This window comes from Gambusia affinis, linkage group LG08 (assembly GCF_019740435.1).
Source record: "Gambusia affinis linkage group LG08, SWU_Gaff_1.0, whole genome shotgun sequence".
Classification (NCBI taxonomy): Eukaryota; Metazoa; Chordata; class Actinopteri; order Cyprinodontiformes; family Poeciliidae; genus Gambusia; species Gambusia affinis.
Genome location: NC_057875.1, coordinates 29,614,841 through 29,636,647, shown reverse-complemented (window position 1 = coordinate 29,636,647; position 21,807 = coordinate 29,614,841). Strand labels below are relative to the sequence as shown.

The 21,807-nt window shown below is 39.7% G+C and overlaps 2 protein-coding genes across 3 annotated transcripts; both read right to left on the bottom strand.

Annotated features, from left to right (window-relative positions):
* Window positions 1-3,443: 3,443 nt before the first annotated feature.
* On the bottom strand, window positions 3,444-8,418 carry LOC122836070 (high choriolytic enzyme 1-like). The gene is made up of 8 exons (XM_044125731.1): window positions 8,270-8,418; window positions 6,171-6,216; window positions 5,779-5,931; window positions 5,419-5,536; window positions 4,346-4,524; window positions 4,082-4,163; window positions 3,708-3,837; window positions 3,444-3,576 (listed from the first exon to the last, which is right to left on the bottom strand). Exons 1-7 carry the CDS (start codon window positions 8,339-8,341, stop codon window positions 3,711-3,713), a joined length of 777 nt encoding a protein of 258 aa, XP_043981666.1. The 5' UTR covers window positions 8,342-8,418; the 3' UTR covers window positions 3,444-3,576; window positions 3,708-3,710.
* Window positions 8,419-9,970: 1,552 nt separating this feature from the next.
* On the bottom strand, window positions 9,971-20,465 carry gtse1 (G-2 and S-phase expressed 1). 2 transcript variants are annotated; one of them, XM_044125729.1, is made up of 12 exons: window positions 20,358-20,465; window positions 20,006-20,061; window positions 19,874-19,931; window positions 17,621-18,257; window positions 17,359-17,520; window positions 15,914-16,052; window positions 14,872-15,240; window positions 14,666-14,717; window positions 13,444-13,668; window positions 13,120-13,339; window positions 12,358-12,474; window positions 9,971-10,281 (listed from the first exon to the last, which is right to left on the bottom strand). In XM_044125729.1, the coding sequence occupies exons 2-12, from the start codon at window positions 20,025-20,027 to the stop codon at window positions 10,195-10,197; spliced, it is 2,088 nt and encodes a 695-aa protein (XP_043981664.1). In that variant the 5' UTR covers window positions 20,028-20,061; window positions 20,358-20,465; the 3' UTR covers window positions 9,971-10,194. The 2 variants fall into 2 exon arrangements, with proteins under 2 accessions (XP_043981664.1, XP_043981665.1); XM_044125730.1 differs by lacking the exon at window positions 20,358-20,465 and adding an exon at window positions 20,195-20,316.
* Between the last annotated feature and the right edge of the window lie 1,342 nt (window positions 20,466-21,807).

The window sequence follows — 21,807 nt, the reverse complement described above, 5'->3', positions numbered from 1 at the left end:
GACCCTTCTTTCAGCTGGACCCAGAGGCAAGATCCGTTTAATCTTGTGGGAGTACTTGGCTCATATAAGCTCCCCCACTGTTGAAGCAAACACCCGACACAATGACTCTCTTTCTGTGGACAAGGATGAAGTAGTTTGAGAAGGCAGCTGGGCCGACCAATCACTCAGGCCTTGTGTGCTGGTTCTCTTTAGCTCTTCTCAACCAGCAGGCTGACAGGAAAGGAAGCATAACGACTGAGGCAAAGAGCCCTGGATCCTGGCTCCAGCTTCAAACACGAGGACAAGGGACGCTTAGATAGTGACAGAGAGAGGGGAAGTAGAAGGAAGATGGAGGAGGGAAAACGGGATGTGGGCAATATCTCTGATTGGTCTTCAGGGGCCGCCAGAGCCGTATTCAGCTCTGTTCTGTGCAGATCCAAAGTCAGTGTCCTGTTTCTGTCGCCTCCTCCTCAGTTGGTCCTAAAGTTCCTGCTTCACACTGTTCCTCTGTTGAGCCACTGGCCTGTGACTCAGAGACGAGTGAAGCAGGTGCTTGAACTAAATAGTGAAAGGTTCTGGTTCTCTGTAGCTCTGCTCTATACTAAGGATGACGGACTCATTCCAGAAACAATCCAAGGGCTACATAAACCTTTGTTGTCACAAAGGTTTATGTAGCAGAGCCAAAGAGTCGAGATGAGCAGCAGCAACCTTAAGATGTTTTTCTAATAAATAACCTATTGTCAGCTGAATCTTATAGTCCTGCATGAAGAAATGAACAATTAGTTCATTCTTTTATGAGAAATATTGTATCTGACAGTGTCAACTTGAACAAATGTGAAGGTTGTTGCATTAGACACTGGATCCAAGAGGAGAAACACTGAACCAACAGGATCAGTACAATACAGAGGAATAAAATTTAGACCTTTTAGGCTTTGAATCAATATAATTCTAGCAAATCATTCTGATTATGATTAGGATGAGAGAGACACGCTGGAGGGACTGTTACTTGCCTGGCCGGAAAACGCCTTGGGATTCCCCCGAAGGAGCTGGAACATGTGGCTGGGGAGAGGGAAGTCTGGGCCTCCCTACATAGAGACTGCTACCTCCCAGACCTGACCCCGGATAAGCGGAAGAAGATGGATGGATGGATGGATGGATGGATGATTAGGATGAAACTACTATAAGCTCAGTGGTCATTTTATTACCTGTTCAATTACTTCTTACCAGAAATAGTAAATCATCATGGCAGAAGCTCAATGGACTGAGAAATCTATACATGATGAAGGTGATTTAAAAGATTTGAACAGGGAAGAGATGGGATTTAAGTGACTTTGAACAATCTCTTGTTCAAAGCTGTTGGTGCTAGATGTGATGCCATACTGACCACTCAAAGCATTTTACACTGGAGCCACATTTGGCAAATGGTAAATGCCTTGTATTTGCACAACACCTTATCAAATCCAGAGAACCCCAAAGAACTTCACACTACATTCAATCATTCACACACACTGATGGTGGCATGCTACTGGATAGCTGCCACAGCTGCCCTGGGACAGGCTGACAGAGAGGCAGCCATTCACCAGCCCTCTGACCACCAACAGGACGTAAGGCAGGGAGAAGTGTGGTGAACTCCAGCACAGACTCCATTCCCATAGCCCATATCCATTCACACTTACACATGCCTTGCCCAGTGGCACATTGACAGATGACAGGAGGAACCTAAAACCAATAGCAACAACTTTTGTGCTCTGTGATTGCAAGAGTTCTCTCTCCTCTCAACTCTTTGATCCCACTTGGATCCCCAAAGTGTCACTGACTGTGGAAGCTTCACACCAGGCTTCAAGCAATGTTGACTCTCTACCTCTCCACTGTCTGGGAGTTTGATTTCCACATAATATGCAAACCTTACTTTCATTTGAAAAGAAGACTTTGGACCGTTGACCAGCAGAACAGTTCCTTCTCTCTTTTGCCCAAGACATTTCTGATGAGCCCCTGTCTTGGCATTCCTGTCAAGTTTTGGACTTGAGAACACAGGAAATATTTATCTGCTGCTGCCATTAGAGCTGGGGGCAAGGGGTGATGGAGACTACCGTCAGACCAAAGGGGCGTGGGGTGTGTAATGATGTGGAGTGGAATGATGTGCCACATGATTACTCAATTTTTGGCAAAATACTAATATGGGAGAATGGCGGGACAGAGGAGTGATATATGGTAATTTCCTGGCCAAAAAAGGAGACTTGACAGGCATGATTCTTCTCTGACTACTTTTAGCATTTTACAAAATGAACATTTAAATGGTAAAATAAAATAAGATTAAACACATGTTGCATCTTTCCACTGGATGAAGAAAAATGAAAGGTTTATTACTAATAATTACTAAATTAAACCAAACCAGTTTGTTATAATGAATATTAGTTAAGAATTGCTGAAATGGATTTTCAGATTGTTAAGGAAGTGATAATAGTGTGAGAATGCCCCCTCCTGGTGTACAAAAACCTTAGCTGTAAATGTGTTTGCACTCAATTCACTGAATAAGGTTGGGAGTTTCATCTAGCATAAAATACAGTTCAGTGTAAATGTTTTCTCTCAAAATAGTAACTAAATCAGAAGTTAAAATCCACTGAACATAAAGGTACATGCCTTGGATCAAATCCAAGCCATATAGTTTAAAAGACAACGATACTGTCCAAATGTAAACTTCTGAATTTGAAGAAAGATACAAAAAAAATCTCTAAATCTCTTAGTTCTCACTAAGTTTCTGGCATTTACCAAATAGAAATAATTTTGGTAATTCTAACTGACCTGAAACAGTTTGGTTTGATGTAACATTGTATGTAAATATCTGAGTTGAACCTGATTTGTAGGTGTGTGGTTCCAGTCTGAGGCTGCAGCAGAGGGTCAAACTGGAAGAGAGGAGAAAATACTCTCCCCAGGTAAGATTTGTTTTTAAATCTTTGTTTGAAAAGTAATAATTTGCTGACAGGAGTCTCCTTCAGGTATGTGGGGACTATTAAAAATTTCAGGGTTTGCAAAGAAAACCTGTCAGAGAAGCACGTTAGCTTGTTCTTCACAGAGTCTGTTTCCATGAGACATACTCACTGCTACACCAACCTTTCTTACTAGAATGGAAAATCAAACCTGTCCTCAAATTCAGGGTTAGAATACTCTGTTAGGCTTCGTCTTAATCCAGTGTCTGATCAGGGCTCTCAAACTCCAGTGAGTTCTACAGAACCCTGCTGACATTCTGGTAGTTATTATTAAAATGTGTGGACAGTGAACCTGGATGATTGCAGTTTGAGGCTCCTTGTATGATTCCAAGAAGAATTTTTCTGTCATGAATAGACCTTTAATGACTATTGCAGTTTTGCACTTGCCTTTTAATTTTCACTTTGTTAAAATGAAACAGAATGTTAGGCAATTGATTCTTTATGTGTGTTAGAAATATATTTAGAAATGCGCAAAGATCAGACTTAGTGCATATTAAAGTTTATTAGAGGCTCTAAGAAAATATCTTGACAAATCAAACTGATGAGACATGGAAGATGACGGACGGTTCCAGCGGTTATCATCTGTTGGGGAAACCAGCAGCTAAAAACACTGCAGCACAAAAAAATGTCGACATTTAGTTCAGCTACTCATATTAACAAAATTCTACAAACTGCTTTTACTGAGTGAACCCATATACCGGTAGATGAGTTGGTTTTATTACATATGCTATTTTTTCTTACTGTCTAACAGTTGTACAGTCTGTTCAGTCTGGTGATGTCATTCTTGCTCATCTCAGTAGCCGTTCCAAAAGAAACGCTTGAATCGGGAATGGGAACCATAGTGGGCTGGTTGTTTGCAGAGAACGCATACCTGGAACAAATAGAAAGGTTCATCCAAACAGAAATTAAACAGAAAATCATAAACCGTTTTACTAAGCTCAATAAAGGACAGAGTGCAAGAAGTTTAGCTGCTTACACAAACCACACTGTTTGTGTATGCTGTTAAATTCCTCTTTTAATATTAACATGAAATTCTAATGAATATTGATACAACTCTTCCAAAGGCTATCTGTAACAATGTTAGATTACAAATATAGAAGGAAGTCTCTCCAAACCTGTGGTACTGCATGACAGAGTTGTAGTCATAGGGGGTGTTTAAGTTCAGAGTGTCAAGCTTGTCAAAGGCGTACGCCAAACCTGGGAGGGAAAAAAAAACAATTATAAGATGAGCTCATAAGGCTGGAGACTGGTGACTGGCAGACTGTCATTTTAGCAGGATAGCGTCTGTATAAATCCTAGACTAAAAGTTATCTGCAGCTCTTCTTACTAGAACTGTATCTTGGAATTATGACATGTGGGTTAGTAGCTCAGGCTCTGACCAGACTGGATGTTCTCCCACAGGATTCTGATATACTGGTCCCTGTCGGAGCGGCACTGCTCATGGTTGAAGCCGAGGGCATGGAGCAGCTCGTGCTGGACGGTGCTGTGGTAGATGCAGCCCGCCCGGTCCAGAGACAACGTCTGGCCATAACCAAGCCGGCCGACGTACGAGTAACAGCTGCACACACCAATGATACAGTCGTGTGCATTTTACTGGGATTTTAGGTGAGAAAGCAGCAAAGTGTACATCTGGACAATTATTGAAAATTTTGAGAAACAACAAAAAACCCACAGCATGATACTTCTGCTACCATGTTTCACAGTGGGGATGATTTGTGCAGAATGATTTGTAGTGCCAGTTTTGCCAAAAACTGCATTTTGCATGAAAGCCATGCAAAATGTTCTCTTCAGGTCAGTTCTTCTCCATTATCACATGCAATATATTTGCACATAATTACTCTATTTGCCTTCCACTGAAAGTGTTTTATTTCATTGTAATAAAGTTAGAGGTATGTTTCTGAAAACTTGTGTGATGCAAAAAAGTCTTTCCATTGCAGTTGTGCAAAACATTAATTTCCATATGGCTGGAAAAAGAACCCACATCCAACAATGCAAAAACATTTTATCAAAAAATTTTATTTTTTTCCCAAAAGTGGTGTGTTTTCACTAAGCAAATTTGTTTCTTGTAATTTTAATTATTGCAATTTTATGGTTAATGAAAACACTGCAGGTATAAATTTCACCCCAGCAGGTGTTTAAACTTTTTATTTGAAGTTTAAGTAATTGGACATTAAAAATCCTTCAGATTCATTGAATACATAAATGATGTACCTAAAATTGTGAAAACCTAAAAAAAAAAACCCCCGCAGAACTAACAGACAAAAAAAATGATCCGTTGGACACACTCTGGACACTCATCAAGCTAAATACATAATTATCATTATTTCCTATGTTTTTTCCAGTGTTAGTTTATTGTTTTAAATTGATATATTTTTTCCACTATGCAGATGTTTGGTTCTGGATGTGCATATTGTAATTTTTCACTCAGGATGTGTAGTTTGCAGAGTGTTACCCGTTGTGCGACTGGATGCTCAGATACTCTCTCTCGCTGCTCCGCCTGGTGAAACGGATGCAAGAAACGTCACTGAAGGACTGCAGGCCTCGCTCAATGATGGAGAGCTCCCGGGAAGCTGCAGAAAGACGAAAACAAGAATAAAGTCCTTCCTACAAAAAACGTTTTTCTCCATGTCAGTGTGGAAACAGTTAATTCATTGTTGCCCCGATGTAACGCCTGTTTTAAAAATGAGAAATGATATCAACGTAAAACTTGTACAGAGATCACATGATGTGTTGTAAAAAAAAAATAGTTTATCGAATCACACAATCAGTTTGAATCAAATGAAAACATGCTGTGTTTTCTCCTGAGTCGTACTGTAGTGATTGGCGATCACATAGGGGATGTAAACTTTTCCGTCTGCAGATTTGGGCCACAGGCAGCCGCGCGAGGTGCACTGATCTGCGTTCCTCTCGTTCTCATTCTTGTAGGCAATATCGTCTATTACAAGGGGCTCATCCTCCGTGTGCACTGGCAGAGAATAAGTAAGGTTAGTTCACTTGCATGAATATTACATAATATTTCTACAAATAGAGAGATGCTCTAAGGCTACCTTATTTGAAGATACATGATCACGAACATAAAGGGAGGGAAAGAAACCAAACCAGAGCTACAACACTGCCTTTCATTTTAAAAAGAGGAGAAAAACAATCCAGACTGTCTGATCTTTTCTAACCACATGTTCAGACTGATTGTTTTCAGATTCTCACCAACATCCTTGTTGGCTCTCCACAGGAGCTCAGAGACGGACAGTTCCTGGTCAGAGAGCAGGAAAGAAAAAAAACAAAAGTAAAACACAAAAATTAGAAAAACAGACTTAGTTTTAATTCATAAAAAGTGTGACTAAAGGCGCGTTGCCAGACAAACAGTTCTAATTCATTTCTAGACATGCAAAAAGTATTACAATCCAGTAAAATTCAACTACAGAGATTATAAAACAGTCAGATTAATTAATTTTGAATGAGTTTATGTGGGTTCTTTTAACTACTGGAAGATCACTTAAAAACATTCAAACTGGATTGTCAGGTTCATACAAATCCATCAAAGTTTTTACAATCTACAACTACCGCATTGTCTCCCTGTTTTATTCATTTTTAACTCATCACATCATTTAAGGCAGAGGTGCCGATACTTTTTGGGACTAAGGTCTACTTTTTCTCTCACCAGCCAGCTGAAATCTACCCCATGACATGAAGATATAAAAATTGCAAATGAAACTCTATTGACTTATTTTATATGCAAATATCCAGCAGTTATAGCAGAAATATTAAAGTGATAAAAAGTCTAATGCAGTTTCTTCCTCAGTGAGATTCTGACACTGGGAGGAGGTTAGTGGTTTCAGAACCCTGGTTGCAAACCTGAGGCCAGCAGGCGTCAGTCAGTTGTGGTGCATCTGAACTTTGGTTTGATGACCTCAATATGACAAATTTCAGACTGATAGGAGGAACCACAGAGCAGTGCTAAGATAAAAGCACATCTTATGAAGTTGGGATATTTTTCCTCCAACAGGATCCAGAGGAATCATCTCAAACCAGATGTTGGACTAGAATTTATTTCAGTGTCATTTAATGTCAGCTCATTTTCAACAGTGGAGAAATAAAGGTTATTATTTTGGAGAAAGTTTCATCAACATCAATATTTCCACTAAATAAGAGACAAAAATAAATAGCATGTTTGAAAGAGGAAAAGCCTTTCAGACTCTGAGCTCAAAGCAAGATGCCAGAGAGCACCAAACTAATTTTTCGTAAATAATAGACAATTAATTTATTTTCATATAATTATCTCGGTAGAAATCATTTGTTTGTTACTTAATGAAATATATTTGTCCCATTTGATGTTTGTTGTGAATGACATGTACTCACAGACGAACGAAGGAATTAGTCCAAGTTTGTTGTTTATTGAAAGTTCAGAAACTACAGCGGCTGTAATACGCCACAGTAAAAGTAAAATAATAATAATCATCATCATAATCATTCAAAACCGCTCGTACCTTTTAGTCTCTTTGTCGTTTTAGCACACCCGTTGCCGTGGCAACTGCCTGAGCCCCACAAGCCGAGCAGAGATTACGTTAAAAACATAACATTCAGTCCTTCATGATATTAAGTTTTCAGGCTTGATATTTATTTTGCGATTATTAATAAGCCTCTCGTGAACACAGCCGTGGTTGATTAGCTAATTTAAACTCCTGCGTTGTGTAACCTCGATAATCGTGATTGGGTACTTGCTCGTTCAAATCACTTCTGCATTGTGTGAATAATGGCCAGGAGCCAGGATGAGATGAAACAATGTTCATCTGTACGGAACAGAATATGGACTGATCAGGAATCAGGTTCATCACAGCGGGTACAGCACCTTACGAGGAATAGCATTTTATGTTAGCATCAAGCTAACATAACATTTTACCAGAGCGTTTAAACTCAGTGAACCTACCTCGCGCCTATTTCACTGAACTGCGCAACACCTTATTGAAACAATAATACGGAGATCATTAATTTGAACACTTTTTGTTGATTTATTTTCTATTCTTTAATGAAATTACAAACGTTTTGGATCTTTGAATGTTTTCAGAAGCGCGTCAGAAGAGGACGTGCAGGTTTCAGCCTCTTGGCGGCGTTCAGTTTGTCACCTACTGCCGAGATCGACTCAAAACCTTCCGCGATCGACGTATTGAGCCCCCCTGATTTAAGGTGTTCTACAAGACAAATCCGGACTGTACGTACTGTAAAAATGAAAAATTAATTATATTGAATTAGAAAAGCATCTTATTACTGAATACTGTCATTTAAATATTACCCTGACGGCTCCTCACCTTCTGCTCTTCTGCCCAGCAGGAAGTGAAACCCACCACCAGGACCACGATGACTTTTAACACCACCACCATGTTACCAACCTGTAAAGTACAGCATTAACACCTGCATCCCCCTGAAACTCCTACTTATACCCCATCGTATGTTTACACACTTGTGAACATACATTTGTGTAGTTGGTGATAACAGAAGGATTGCCTTGAAAACAGGCTGCCTCTTCCCACGATGAGTACACTTACAGGAAAGTGCCTGAACGAGCAAAAAACACGGTACATCTAGGTGTTGTTTGAGGCCATTTTGGGGGGAAAGGTGCATTTCTTTTTAAATTGTTATCTCCAAGTTTCCTTTGAGGTCTTCTCTGCTTTGTTCTCAAGACAAAGTACCTCAAAAGAATATGATGTTGGCAAGAAAAAGGATTAGTCTTTCTAAACTCTGTCTTCCACTTATCCAGGACAGGGTTGTAGTAGGGAGGCCCAGACTTCCCTCTCCCCTGCCACTTGTTCCAGCTCCTGTGGTGGAATCCCTCGGCGTTCCCATTCTGCCTCCAGCATGTCCTGGGTCTTCCTCTGGGTCTCATCATGGTGGGACGTACCCAGAACACCTCGCGCCTTGACACAGAAGAAACTCAATCCTTCTTTGGCTCAAAACCAGGACCTTGGATCTTTATCCAGGACCAGATTTTCATCCCAGCTGTGAATTGTTCTAGAGAAAACTGTACATCATCACTGGATGAGACGTGATCCTGAGGCCACCAAATTGGATCCCCTCTACACCTTGGTTACATCTAGATATTCTGTTCAACACGTCACTCAGATTTGATAAGTAGTTTATAGGTATGACTAGTTTAAGGTTTTTTCTAGTTCTAGAGGCATTTCTTTTGGGTGTTCAAACAAGAAAACGGATTGTGAAAGAGAGGGAAGACATGTAGCAAGTAATCAGACCAGGACTCTAACTTGTGGGTTGTGCATTTTACCTCTGCTTTATAGTTTCTTTATAGTTATTTTCTAGTTATAAAGAACCTGTGGTGTTCAAGTCATTCCTCAAGGGCCGATATAACTGGCATGTTTTAGTTCTGCTAAACAAGCCATTTGATCCAGGTGTGTTGAACCAGGAAGAGAACTAAAACATGCAGGGTGCCCTTGAGGACTGAGTAAACTAAACCTTTGTTGACCTATTTCTCTTAATGAAGTTTAATTTCTATACAGCTGAAGAAAATTATGGCACATCCAAGTTTTGATTTGTTCCAGGTATTTGTTCAGTGCTTGATTGGTTTCATAGTCAGCTTGTGACACTGTGATGTAGATCTGTGCATTATCTGTGTAGCTATGGTGACTAATCATACTATTCCTTATAATGAGGAATTATGAGCTGTTGGGAGTATGTCGATATTAAATAAGACTTGCTCCAAGATGGAAACCCGCAAATGATTTTTATCCTTTCCAATGAAAATTTCTTTAAGACTCAAACCAGACAAGTGCTGTACCGGTGTATCATTGTCTTCAATAATGTGTTGACAGCTTTGTCCGGTCCCAACAGTACCAGCACTGTTTCTTCAACAGTCCATATTGAACATAAAGTCCAGTACTTCTCCAGCTAGTTGTGTGTTTTGGTGTTTAGTGATACAGTTGACTGTGCATTTATACTGAAGAGTTTGATAAGAGTAAAGGGAAATGTTAAAAAACAGACTCAGCAGCACACGAACAGAAACAGAACAGGTCAACAGTATTGACCAACATTTATTCAGAAAATAAAAGCAGCAAGGAGGAGACATATAAAAGTACAATCAGTTGAAATTAATAACAGCATTCTCACAAATATTTTTATCATTTCAAACATAATCCTGTGGCTTACTGAAGACATCACTGACACTGATTTGACTGAGCCCTGGCCCTCAGTAGATTCAAGTTATTGACAGATGTTTGGAGGATCAGAAGGACAGGTTGATGAGCAGAGCACTGTTCTCTTTTTTATCCTCTGGACTCCACTTGATAAGAGGAGAGCTCAGATCAATTAGCTGGAAAAACAAAAGATTCAAATATTGTTAGCACATCTTCTAATCAAACAGTGAGTCGGCTGAATTTACAAGTACAAATAACGCAGCTTATTTAGACTTACTTTCTTTCAAAGCCAAGTTGACAGGTAAGTTACTTGATACTATTTTTACCTTTCAAAACTAAAACAGCATTAGGCACTGAACCTTATGCCTTTGAGGAAACATAAATGTTTTCATGCCAAACATGTTGTATTAGTTAGATACAAACTGAGGCTCGGTAACTAGATGAACCAAAAACAGAAAGTTCAAAGCATACCTGATTCTTGAAACCAGAACCACTCCAAAGTAGTATGGGTTACATATAATGAAGTACTAAGGCTATGTTCATACAGCAGGTCTGGATGTTCAATTCCAATTTTTTTGCGTGTTTCATCATACTACAAATTTACCACAATCAGACTTCTGTGTGAATGGTTTATGACCCCAAGGCATCCCGCATGAGCAGAAGAAGAACATCACACAACAACACGTCATAATAATGGATGGAGGCATTTATATAACGATTTTAAAGTTTATTCAGCAATAGGAGTCGACAAGATCTGAACACAAAAGAAACTAATAAAAATAGCACCGGCATTTTGTGGAGCACTGACCATAACTTCTGTAGAGAGGTTTGTTTAGATGTGGAGTCAAACATCAATGAAATTCAACACCAGAAAACAGTAAATATAGGAGATGGTTGGGGGATCCTGCTGTATAACAAACAAGTAACAATCAGAACTGTTGAAGGGCACGAAATCGGGCCGATTGGAATTTCAGCCTGTCATAAAAAAGTCAGATATGGGTCGCATTGAAGTGAGGGCGAGACAAAACCCCCCTGAAAAAACAGGTTTGGGTTGCATTTACCTATGTTAGCTACCCTTCACTTTATAAATGAGATCTTTGAAATGCTAGTTGAATTCCATTTAAAAGGGAATCCCAATTCACTCCTTGGAAATGTACATTCCATGTTTTTTTATGGATTCAGGGTATATTCTCCTAGATCACTCATAATTATGAATCATAAAATTTTAACATAAATATAAAATTTTATATATATATATATATATATATATATATATATATATATATATATATATATATATATATATATATATATATATATATATATATATATATATATATCACTAAAGAAAAAAATAAACCTGACCCTGAAAAATTTGAATTAGCTTTGTGAAACTTGCATCCATTCATCCTGACTAATTCTGGTCAACAGGCAAAAACCTGTCTGGGGTTTTTCAATCGTTTTAAGGTCGTTTTGATGAGCTGAATCCAAAAATCACATTGGTTTTGCTCAATCAGGTCGACTTTCTGAGCTATGGAGCAACATGAGCATCAAAATGCATGACTTGTTCTCTCATCTGGATCGGTTTCCTGAGAATCTGATCAATGAATGATGAGCAGGAGGAGAGGAAAGAGACGGAGAATTTAGCACAATGAAGACGTAATGTTCAATTCACATGTACTTATTATTTCTGTAATAAAATTGACAGAAATCCAAGTTTGTAACATTTCATTAATAACACTCTCTTAGAAAACTTTTTTTTTCTAAAACCTTTTTTGAATGAGAAATATTAACAGAAATGAACTGATAATGTCACAAAAATGTCATCAATTTAGACAGAAGTTCAAATTTCTCCAAATAAAATTAGAACAAAAACCTTATTGGGAAAAATGGATTCAACAGTTAAAATAATTCTGATGAAGAAACATGGACAACTTCCAAAAAATATTTTTTGTAACTCGGTGTTGTTATTGAGATAATTATTGTTGAAGTAAATTATTGTGACTAATGACATCGGGCGCTGCAGAAAGATTAAAGAACCTGCACATTTTCATCATTGCCATTTCAGTTCATTATATTAACCAACTGAAGCAACTATTTGCCATTAGCGTCTTCCAGTTTCAAATTTCACGAAGGATTCATTTGATGCACTTTGAATTAACTCATGCATGACTGGTGCTGTACAAATCTAGTTGACCTAAAGGTGGATAATCAAAATCAGAGAACCAAACGGTCAGACTGAACTGGGTTACCTGGGTGGTGGTGCAGCTCTTGTTGCTGGTGCGGATCAGGTCGGGGGTGTTGGCCAGATCGATGAGGAGCTTCTCTTGGGGCTGAAGGCTCGGAGTAGGCAGATCCAGCAGGAGAACCTGAGGAGTTAAATCTCTCATGAGGTTTATTTACAAGGAGTAGATGGAGGACTGGAGCTCCATCCAGCCTTATTGGAGGATTTTCAATCTTAAATGCTTTGAAAGGATTTCCAATGTTTCCAATCTTTTAAAACTCATTTATTAAAAATAAGTAAAAAATAACTGGTGTGCTAAAACAAGGACAGTTGTGACTGGGGTAACTACCGTATTCTCATTTTAACAGCAGACGCCATCATGGGCTTAAGGAAAGTCTTCAAGAGATCACATTTTTAACACTTCTTACCTTCTTATAATTTATGGAGCTAAATTCGTCGACACCGTCATGACAGAATTCCTGAAATCTAAAGGTAGAGGGCCTCTGTTTCCCTCTGAAATATTGAACTGTGTGTTTGATTCTGTTACAGCAGCTCATCAGTTCTGTTTCCTAAGCGTTTTATCGCCATAATTTCTGGGACAATTTATTGTCCAGCAAAATTTGCCATTGTAACATGCCTAGAGAACAGTCATTTCACACAAGGCTGTATATTGGAAATCATTTTGGAACAAACTTGAATGACCCCATTTTTTTTTTTTGCTATAGATATGAATCATAACTAGGGAAGTTGAGGAGAAACAGGAGCCTGTGACTCTGGGTTATAAACTGACCTCTTGGGTCGTGGCTCCGCTCTCCTCCATCTCCTCCAGTCCCACCGGATTGGGATCCGTTTCGCTCACCGTTGATGCTCCAAGATCTGTGTTTTGTGTTTGTTTGGTCTCTGGACTGATGGAAGGCAGGATGACGGGAGGCTCCACCTCTTCCAGATAAAAAGCCTGGATGTCAGGGCAATGAACAGGCTCTTCCTCTTGTTTGTGTTTTGGAACCGGGCTACAGAAAAATACCACACAAACAGTACAGTGATTTTTTTGGAGGATGGATTTTTTGGAGGATGAGGTAGCCGTCTCCCCTCTCACATATTTCCAGCATCTCACCTACACCTCTGTTGTTTCTCTGCTGAACTCGAAGTGCGAGGGATGCTGGAGTCTGACCTAAATGGCGGCTTGAGCGTTCTGTTCTGATTGGAGGGGGGCTGGAAGGTGGAGGTCCTGCGCTTAACCGGGGTGGGTAGGGCAGAAGGGTGCCGTGCAGCCACCTCCTGGAGCTTACTGCTGCCAACAGAGGGCATCAGAGAGCCAGCTGACGGCTTCTGAGGACGACTGTGAGAGAAAAACTATTAAATATTAACTGAATAATAAATCAAACCAAAACCTGCACTCATATGTACATAACGGTCAGGGCTAATAAAAAAACTGCAGCAGGTGGCAAACTCCTATTTTTCTTTCAGAAAATCTGGTCACTCCAAGCAACTAGGGCAATTTAACTTATATTCTTAACCAAGAAAAGCAAAAAGAATAGAATCCATAATTTTTAAAGGACGCATAGTATATAAAATAAACTTTTATGAGCTTTATGTCATGTTATAATGTTATTTCCTCATAACAAACATATCTGGAGCATTGCCTTGATTGCATCATGTATGTTTGAGAAATCCTTTAATCTCCATGGCAACCACTCAGGGTGGCTTAATACGTGGTCTCACAAAGCTCCGCCTCCTGCTTCACAGAGTCCCGCCCCTCCCCACTCAGCTGCTCTAGACTAGCAGCAGCAGCCATTAGCAAACACCTGGTGGAAGTGTGAGCCTGCTGTGTTTGTCATGTGAATGTCCTGAAACGACTTTTTCATTTCCAATACAGAAATTATAGATAGATAATGTAACTTTCTCAGTTAAATAATACAAACTCAGCAGAAATCATACATACTTTCTTGCTTACTTTAAGTAGTTTTGTATGCTGCTGAGTTATGTACAGCATTTTTATAACAACAAGAGGTAACATATTTACATGATTGACACTATATTCTTAGAAAATACACAATACTGCCCCTTTGCAATCATTAACAAATATGTTACGTAGAATCATTTCCAGTGTTTTCAGGCTTGGGTGGAATGTGAATTGTTTACTTGTAGTTGGGTTAGAAGTTGTACATTTTTTCAAATTTGCTTGTTTATTTCATAACGATCAGGCCCCCAAAACTCCAACAGCACACATTAATGAATGATGTCAGACAGATTTTCTTTTACAAGCTAGGCATGAAAGTACCACGTTATAACTCTAGAGAGTTATAACGGTGATTTAAAACATGGATGTGGTGTACCTGTCTGTGCTGCTGGTTGACAGCCTTTTTGGCTTCATCACCTTGGATACATCTGAGGAGGAAATTCCAGATGAATAAATTAATAATTACCTCACCATTTCCATAATCTGCCACATTTGTATATGAACAGAATATTTTAGCAGAAGATGTAAAATCAGATTTCATAACTGATAAAACATCAGCCTGAAAGCTCAGCGTGTTCTCACCTTCTGCATTGTCGGCCATGTTGGGGGTCAGATGAACCAATCCTCCAGGTTTAGATCTGGTCTTCACTCCGCTCCGCAGCCGGACTGAGCTGGTGGTGCCGACAGACCCGGTCTTTGGTTGGACTGGTGTAGACTCGGCTCTCTTTAACGGTGTGGACCTGGCAGCTTTAGCTTGCTCCGCGTCAGGAGGCTTTTTGGCCTGAGTGGGCTGGGAGCGAGAGCCGGTTCTGGAAGAAAGCGGCTCTGCAGAGGCAGAGAGAGCGGACCGACGAGGTCTGCTCAGACCTGGCTCCCTGCGGATGCTGCTGGGGGCGGGGCCAGGGCCGCTGAAGCCGCTCACGCTTCGGTTTAAGGAGGAGTTCAGTTTGCCTGGGTGGACATAGAACGGATCCACAGCAAATTCAATTTTCATTAAAAAGTTTTGATTAAACAAACAGATTTTATTGCTGCTGATAAGGCTCTTTTTTTCTTTAACCTATTAAAACCCATTCAGGTTAAAAACGTAGTTTTCAAAAGGAGTTCTGGCCAAGAGGTGAAAACAAAAACCCCAAAAAATAAGCTATAAAAAAACCCCCCAAAAAAACAAAAACAGATTCGACCTCGAGATTCTGTGAGATTAAAGCTTCTTTAAAGTTGTAATCTCACAAATCCAATTTTTCTCCCAGAACTAGAATAAAAATATAACAGTTTTCCTTCTACTTTCGGAAAAAAATAAAATTTTACCCATCTTAAAACATGCTTACTACTGTAAAATAAAACAGAAAAAAATAAAAATAGAAACAGGTCCAGAAGAGTTCTAAAAACTCTTCCTGTTGTAAGAAAGAAGAAACAAAACTTCAAAAATAATTCTTACATCCACTTCATTACAAAGTATTCAAGATATTTAGTTCTATGGTGAAAACAAAACCATTAACAATAATTGTTCAAGTCTGTAGATCAGAATTTTAATTTCTGGTTTTTGATCAGGGACAGGGTCAGAATGAAACCAGGCAGCAGCTACATTTCCTTCAGACATCCAGTGAGAACTTAGTATTTAGCGTACCTGTAGCCGGGGACTGAGATATGCCAGCGTTAAAGCTGGACAGTGAGGATGAGGATGAAGAGGTTTTCCTCCTGTCTGTGACCTTCCTGCCCTGAACAGATGGAGCTTTAACACCTGAGACCTTTCTCAGTCCAGCGTTCTGTCAGAATAGAAACAAAAAAATGGTATTTATACAAAGGGTTAATGTAGATAGAAAAGAAAAAGAAAAAAACAAAACAAACAAAGGCATTTTAATCTTAAATGCAAGGTGTACATATTTATGAAAGGTTTTAGTTTTGGCTACTCTGACTCTTTTTTTTCCAGCGCCAGGCCTTTTTTTGAGTCTGTGTACTAAAGTTAACAATTAATCAACTACTAAATTACCGTAGTTGACAATTATTTTAATAACCAATTCTTCGCAATTAATCATTCTAGTCTTAATTTCATCTCGGCATGTGCATTGATACGGTTTTTCTGACTAACAGAAACAACAATGGGACCAACAGTATTATGTTGGAATTATAATCACATCTTATCAAACTGCAGCATTTTGGAGGTTTCTTCAATATGTAGTAATACAGATTGCAACAGACCCTTCCTGCCCACTGCACTCACAGTCTGCAATAAGTCTTTAATTAAATGAGTTTCAACAACATTTAATATCCAGTTGGGTTCAATAAAGTATTTTTGAATTTGAATAGGCAGCTCCTTTCAGTTTCATTAGTCTTAGCGCCACACTGAGACTCCCCGCTTCGCAAGTGGGGAAGCAGGGAGGTTTTCAGGTAAGACTGTCAGTTTCAAAAACCACACACATACACCCAACAAAAAACACGAGGTCAGCGCGACTGTAGCTGAGTTAACTTTATTTATTTGTTTATTTTTTTATTAACCTTCTCAAAACACCTTTTTGTTGAATTGACATGTCTGTTATCACTTTTGCACTGCAGCAGGCTATTTCTGTTTTATACGGCTTTTATTTTTGGTTCCTACTGTAAATATTGTTCTGGGAGGACGGTGATTAGTGTTACACAAAGCAAGGTTCTGTGACATAGCTACAGCAAGTAGAAGCTACCTAATTGAGCTGCTGGTAAGATGCCAATGCTACCTCTCACTCTCAATAATATTTATATAGTTAAAAATAGTTCTCACAGTTTTTGTGCTACATAAAAATATAATGTTAACTGTCTTTAAGTGTTTTAAAAACTTTGGGTTTGGTTAAAATTAAACTGTTACTCTTATAAAGCTTGTCTGAAGTTTTCCCTCCAAAATGTGTTTGGGTCACAGGGATCTGACTGACTGTGTCCCATAACCGATGGTTGAGTGTGTCCCACACTGTGTCTTATAGGAATAAACAGATGCAGATCCTGATTCAAGTGTTGATCCTTTTTACAACCGTTACATGACCAGCTGGATCATGAAAAACTTGTGGGATGCAAAGACAGCAGGAGCGTTGGGTCATGTGTTACCGTAGAGGGAGAGACCAGTGAACGTTTCCCCAGCAAACTGGAGTTGAAGGAGCAGTCGCTGGTATCAGACGCCATGCTCACTGAGTCAGACAGCAGATCTTCTGATGACTCTGCCTTGTTTCTGAGATGACAGAATGGGCTCCGCTTCAAAACTCCTGCAGTCTAAAAATCAAAAAATAAAAGCATAAAATTCTCACATGTCAACATTGTTCTTTTTTTGTCACTCTTAAATTGCTGTAATACTAACAGAAAAGCCACTCACTCTGCTGGGTGGCTGGAGTCTGGTTTTCTCTGCTCCGCTGCTGCTGGCTGAACGGGAACCTGCCGGGGCCACTGGTTTATTTGGCAGTGCTGTGGCGGCCCCCAGCGCTGCCTTCCCTCGCAGCACTGGTTTCGCCTGAGGTCTGGCTCCGACCATGGGGCTGGAAGTAACGAGTCTGGCAGCAGGGCGGCAGGACGAAGCCCTGCTGGAGCTGCTCCCTCTCAGCAGGTGGTGCTGGACGGCTGGAGGCAGCTGCCGCAGGGGACTGTCCTGTACGCAGAACGTCTGACGTTTGATGGGGCTGAGGCTGCTGGCAGTGTGACCCAGCAGTCCTAGTTTCACTTCAGTGTCCTGGATGAATTCCTCTGCCACACTGTTCTTGTCAACATCAGAGGCTGTGTGGGTTGTGTTGGTGTTCTGGACATGTGGTTCTCTGCACTGCAGCTGGCTGGCGAGTCTGTGGGCTTCCTCACACACAGCTTCCAGCTGATCAGCAGTCAGTGGGGTCCAGACTGCCTGCACGCCTCCGCCACCTTCCTCAGGCTGGGAGGATACGCGAGTGGAAACACACTGCTCTGTGTGGCCCACAAATACCTCATCATCACCATCATCATCATCTTCTTCTTCTCCTTTGGAGCTGTCATTGACAAATATTTCACAAACACAGCTGTGATGAAGTGAAGCATGATGACAAAATTACACATGAATAGTCATAGCATAACCTGAAGGGGGTTTAAAGTTGCATTGTCAACTTTTACAAAATATGTTTTTTACATATTTGTTAAAATTGTTACTATGTTGTGACAGCATAATGTGAGACAGATAATCTGTAAAAAGAGAAAAGATTAATCATCTCCACCTCCTGCCCGAGCCACTCCTGATCAAAAACAACTAATCAGAGCCAAGGGGAGGGTCTTTGTGCTGTCAATCATCCTCATGTACTTGCTTTTAAATGTGCTAATGGCAGAGATGCAATGTCCCATCCAGGAAAACCGCTTGCTAACTAGCCTTAGCAATCACTATATGCTAGCTGCAAAGTAGTAGAGAGAAAATCTCACTGACAGCAGTAAGACCTGCCTTCTTTATGTGATTGGTTGTTTGTAATTAGCACTGGGAGAAGGCAGAGCCATACTGTCATGACATAGTGACATTTTTAACAAATGAGTAAATAAATTAATTAATTCTATAAAAGTCACATCTTTAAAAGAAGTTTTTTACCCAAATATTAACAGAGTTATGTATTTGAGGATTTGTGGTTGGTTTTCATCCTGGGTGAATGCAATCAAAATTCACAATAAATTCAAACCTTTGACTTCTAGTAAAGACCAGCGGAGCTATATGTTGAGAATAATAAATAGTTACATTATGTTTGAAAGTGCCTTTTAGGCCTCTCAAGTTTAAAACAAACTGGAATAAAAGTATAATAACGATTAAAACAGAACATCCAACAGAGGTTGGAGGGTGGAGTTGGGTTTGGTGGACAGGTAGAGCTGGGTGCGATCTGCGTAGCAACAGAAGCCAAATGTACCAAAGTTGTTACCCAGAGGTAGACAATAAAGCATAGGGAATACCAAGAGCTCAGTGGATGGCTGGGAGTGAAAAGACTGAAATTGAATGAACGGCGTGCAGCCAGAAAAGTAAGATTTGACCCAGTCTAGAGGAGTATCAGTTGTAATTTTTATCAGAGCAGTTTTGGTGCTGCAGTGGAGACAGAAACCAGATTGAAACTCTTCAAATAAGCTAGAATTTGCTTAGTGAAAATGCAATTGACTGACAAGAACTTTATTTTTTTTCTAAACTGAGGGGAAAGTATATACTGAATAATAACTCCACTCCACTTGATAGTCATGCCAATGATGAGTGCATGACAATTTCTTACTGGAACTTCACATTATTAGTCCACATCCGTTTAGCTATGCACAGCATTTTAAAAGAAATTATGAATACTAAGACTATTTTTCATATGACAATTACTGCAAAAACGATTACCCAATTTATCAAACAAACCAAACTATCTCTTTAATGGCTGAACATTCTTACAGAGCTGTCATAGAAGATACAGATTACTAAAATCTATAACCAGGAAAGTGAATGAGAGAATTTATTATCAACTAAATAAATAAATAAGTAAACTTTATACTGAGGAGCTGTTGAGAACTACTGGGAACTGATTCGTCACAAAGTCAAATTCAACCTGAGAAATACAACTTCTGCTAATGAAAGATTTGAGGGTTTAGAAATAAAAGCTCTCACCTGACAGGCGATAGGGACACGTTGAAGTCAAACTTTTCATCTTGCAAAAAGCATAGATCTGTTCAGAAGGGATGGCATGGTTAAAACAGCGAAGGAAAGCGCATCAAGAGCAAAAAGCAGCAGCTGACTTACCGCTGTGAGCTCCGCGGTTCATCTCCTTGTGTGCTGCGGATTGACCCAGTTCAGATCTGCAGTGTTACACGGAACTCTGACATTAGACTGATATGACAAAACCTAAAAAGAACACTAACGAGTAGTTTAAACAAGAATACTAAACACAGTTATTACATTACTAACACCAAGTGTTTTGTTTTTCTTTACCTCCAAGCTAATTGTACGTTAGCTTGCTAGCTCGTTTCCAGACATTATCAAGTAGTAACCGATATAAACAGTAACACGGACCTTTTCACGTCATTTTAATCAATCGCAACACCCCATGGAAATGACATACCACCCATTTGTTATCAACGTAAATCATACAAACCGTAAATTCCTCTTAAATGGTTTCTGTCCTGATTTAAACTTCCACTCAACACACCAAACAAATAATTCAAATCTCCTTCGCTCTGTTCATGTGACAAAGAACGCTTCTGCTATTGGCTGAAAAATTATGTGACAAAAACTGAGCGGAATTGTGGGTTTGTAGTCCTGTTTATTTAACCACAGACGAACTACAAGCCTAATAATATATAACTAGGTTCGAAACAGCAGGGATTTGTCTCCCTTCTGTTTACACTGTATTAAGTATGTTGACACAACTTGACGTTGTGAATTAATTCTAAATTATTCCTCTGTTGGATGGATTTGAGGGTTAATTAAAACGCACCACATATACCACCAGATGGCAGCGTAGTTTAAAATGTAGCAAAATTATTCTCAGCTAAAAGGAACCTTAAAGGTCAAACCACTCAGAATCACAGAAACAGGTGATGTTTCTATACATAACATCATGTCTTAGCTTCCAGGATGACGATAAATACAGTATCAGTAACCAGCTGTGTCATGTTAAACCCTTTATAGTAAAAAATATTTAAGCCTTCAAGACGTATTACTAATGTTTTCAGCTTTTCACTTTTATTTCTTTTGCTTTTAAATAAAAAAAATGTCTTGCGCATGTTATTATAAAAAATATAGATCAGCAACTTTTTGATTGTTTAGTGATGAATAGGTTACTATTATACTATTATCATTATTATTAATTTTATCATAAAGACCAACTGGAGACAATGGAATAACAACTGATTGAAAAGCTTTTTACCTTCCAACTTTTCTGCTATCTCAATTATGTTTCAGAAAATAACATTGTTTGTTATCCATCCATTTTCTTCTGCTTTATCCGGGGTCAGGCCGTGGGCATAGCAGCTTCAGAAGGGAGGCCCAGACTTCCCTCTCCCCAGCCACTTCTTCCAGCTCCTCCGGGGGAATCCCAAGGCGTTCCCAGGCCAGCCGAGAGACGTAGTCCCTCCAGCGTGTGCTGGGTCTTCCCCGGGGCATCCTCCCGGTAGGACGTGCCCGGAACACCTCACCAGGGAGGCGTCCTGAGCCCGAGCCACCTCAGCTGGCCCCTCTCGACGTGAAGGAGCAGCACCTCTACTCTGAGTCCCTCTCGGATGACTGAGCTTCTCACCTTATCTCTAAGGGAGAGCCCAGACACCCTACAGAGAAAACCTACTTCGGCCGCTTGTATCCACTTGTTTATTACTTTCTTAATATTAATAACTGACATTTGAATGAAATAGCAAACCTTATCTCCTCCCCCCATTTCAATATTCTGAAGAAAATAATTAGCAAATCAAAATACATTATTTTGATTTGCAAAGAAAGCATGCTTTGCATCACTGCTCTGCTTTTGGTGATGTAACACTTGGAAGCAGCTGCCTGATGCATGTGCAAATCAAATGCCTGCATTTGAAATGACAGTGGCAATTTCTTCC

What these genes read in the sequence shown, in the direction of transcription:
- LOC122836070 (XM_044125731.1), bottom strand. Translation starts at nt 8,341, where the DNA reads ATGGTGGTGGTGTTAAAAGTCATCGTGGTCCTGGTGGTGGGTTTCACT. An exon ending in GTGGGAGAACATCCAGTCTG is followed by an intron (nt 4,164 to 4,345) that starts GTCAGAGCCTGA and finishes TTTCCCTCCCAG; the next exon opens with GTTTGGCGTACGCCTTTGAC. An exon ending in TCTGTCATGCAGTACCACAG is followed by an intron (nt 3,838 to 4,081) that starts GTTTGGAGAGAC and finishes TATTTGTTCCAG; the next exon opens with GTATGCGTTCTCTGCAAACA.
- gtse1 (XM_044125729.1), bottom strand. Translation starts at nt 20,027, where the DNA reads ATGAACCGCGGAGCTCACAGCG. An exon ending in CATGGCCGACAATGCAGAAG is followed by an intron (nt 14,718 to 14,871) that starts GTGAGAACACGC and finishes TTTCCTCCTCAG; the next exon opens with ATGTATCCAAGGTGATGAAG. An exon ending in TCAACCAGCAGCACAGACAG is followed by an intron (nt 13,669 to 14,665) that starts GTACACCACATC and finishes TTTCTCTCACAG; the next exon opens with TCGTCCTCAGAAGCCGTCAG.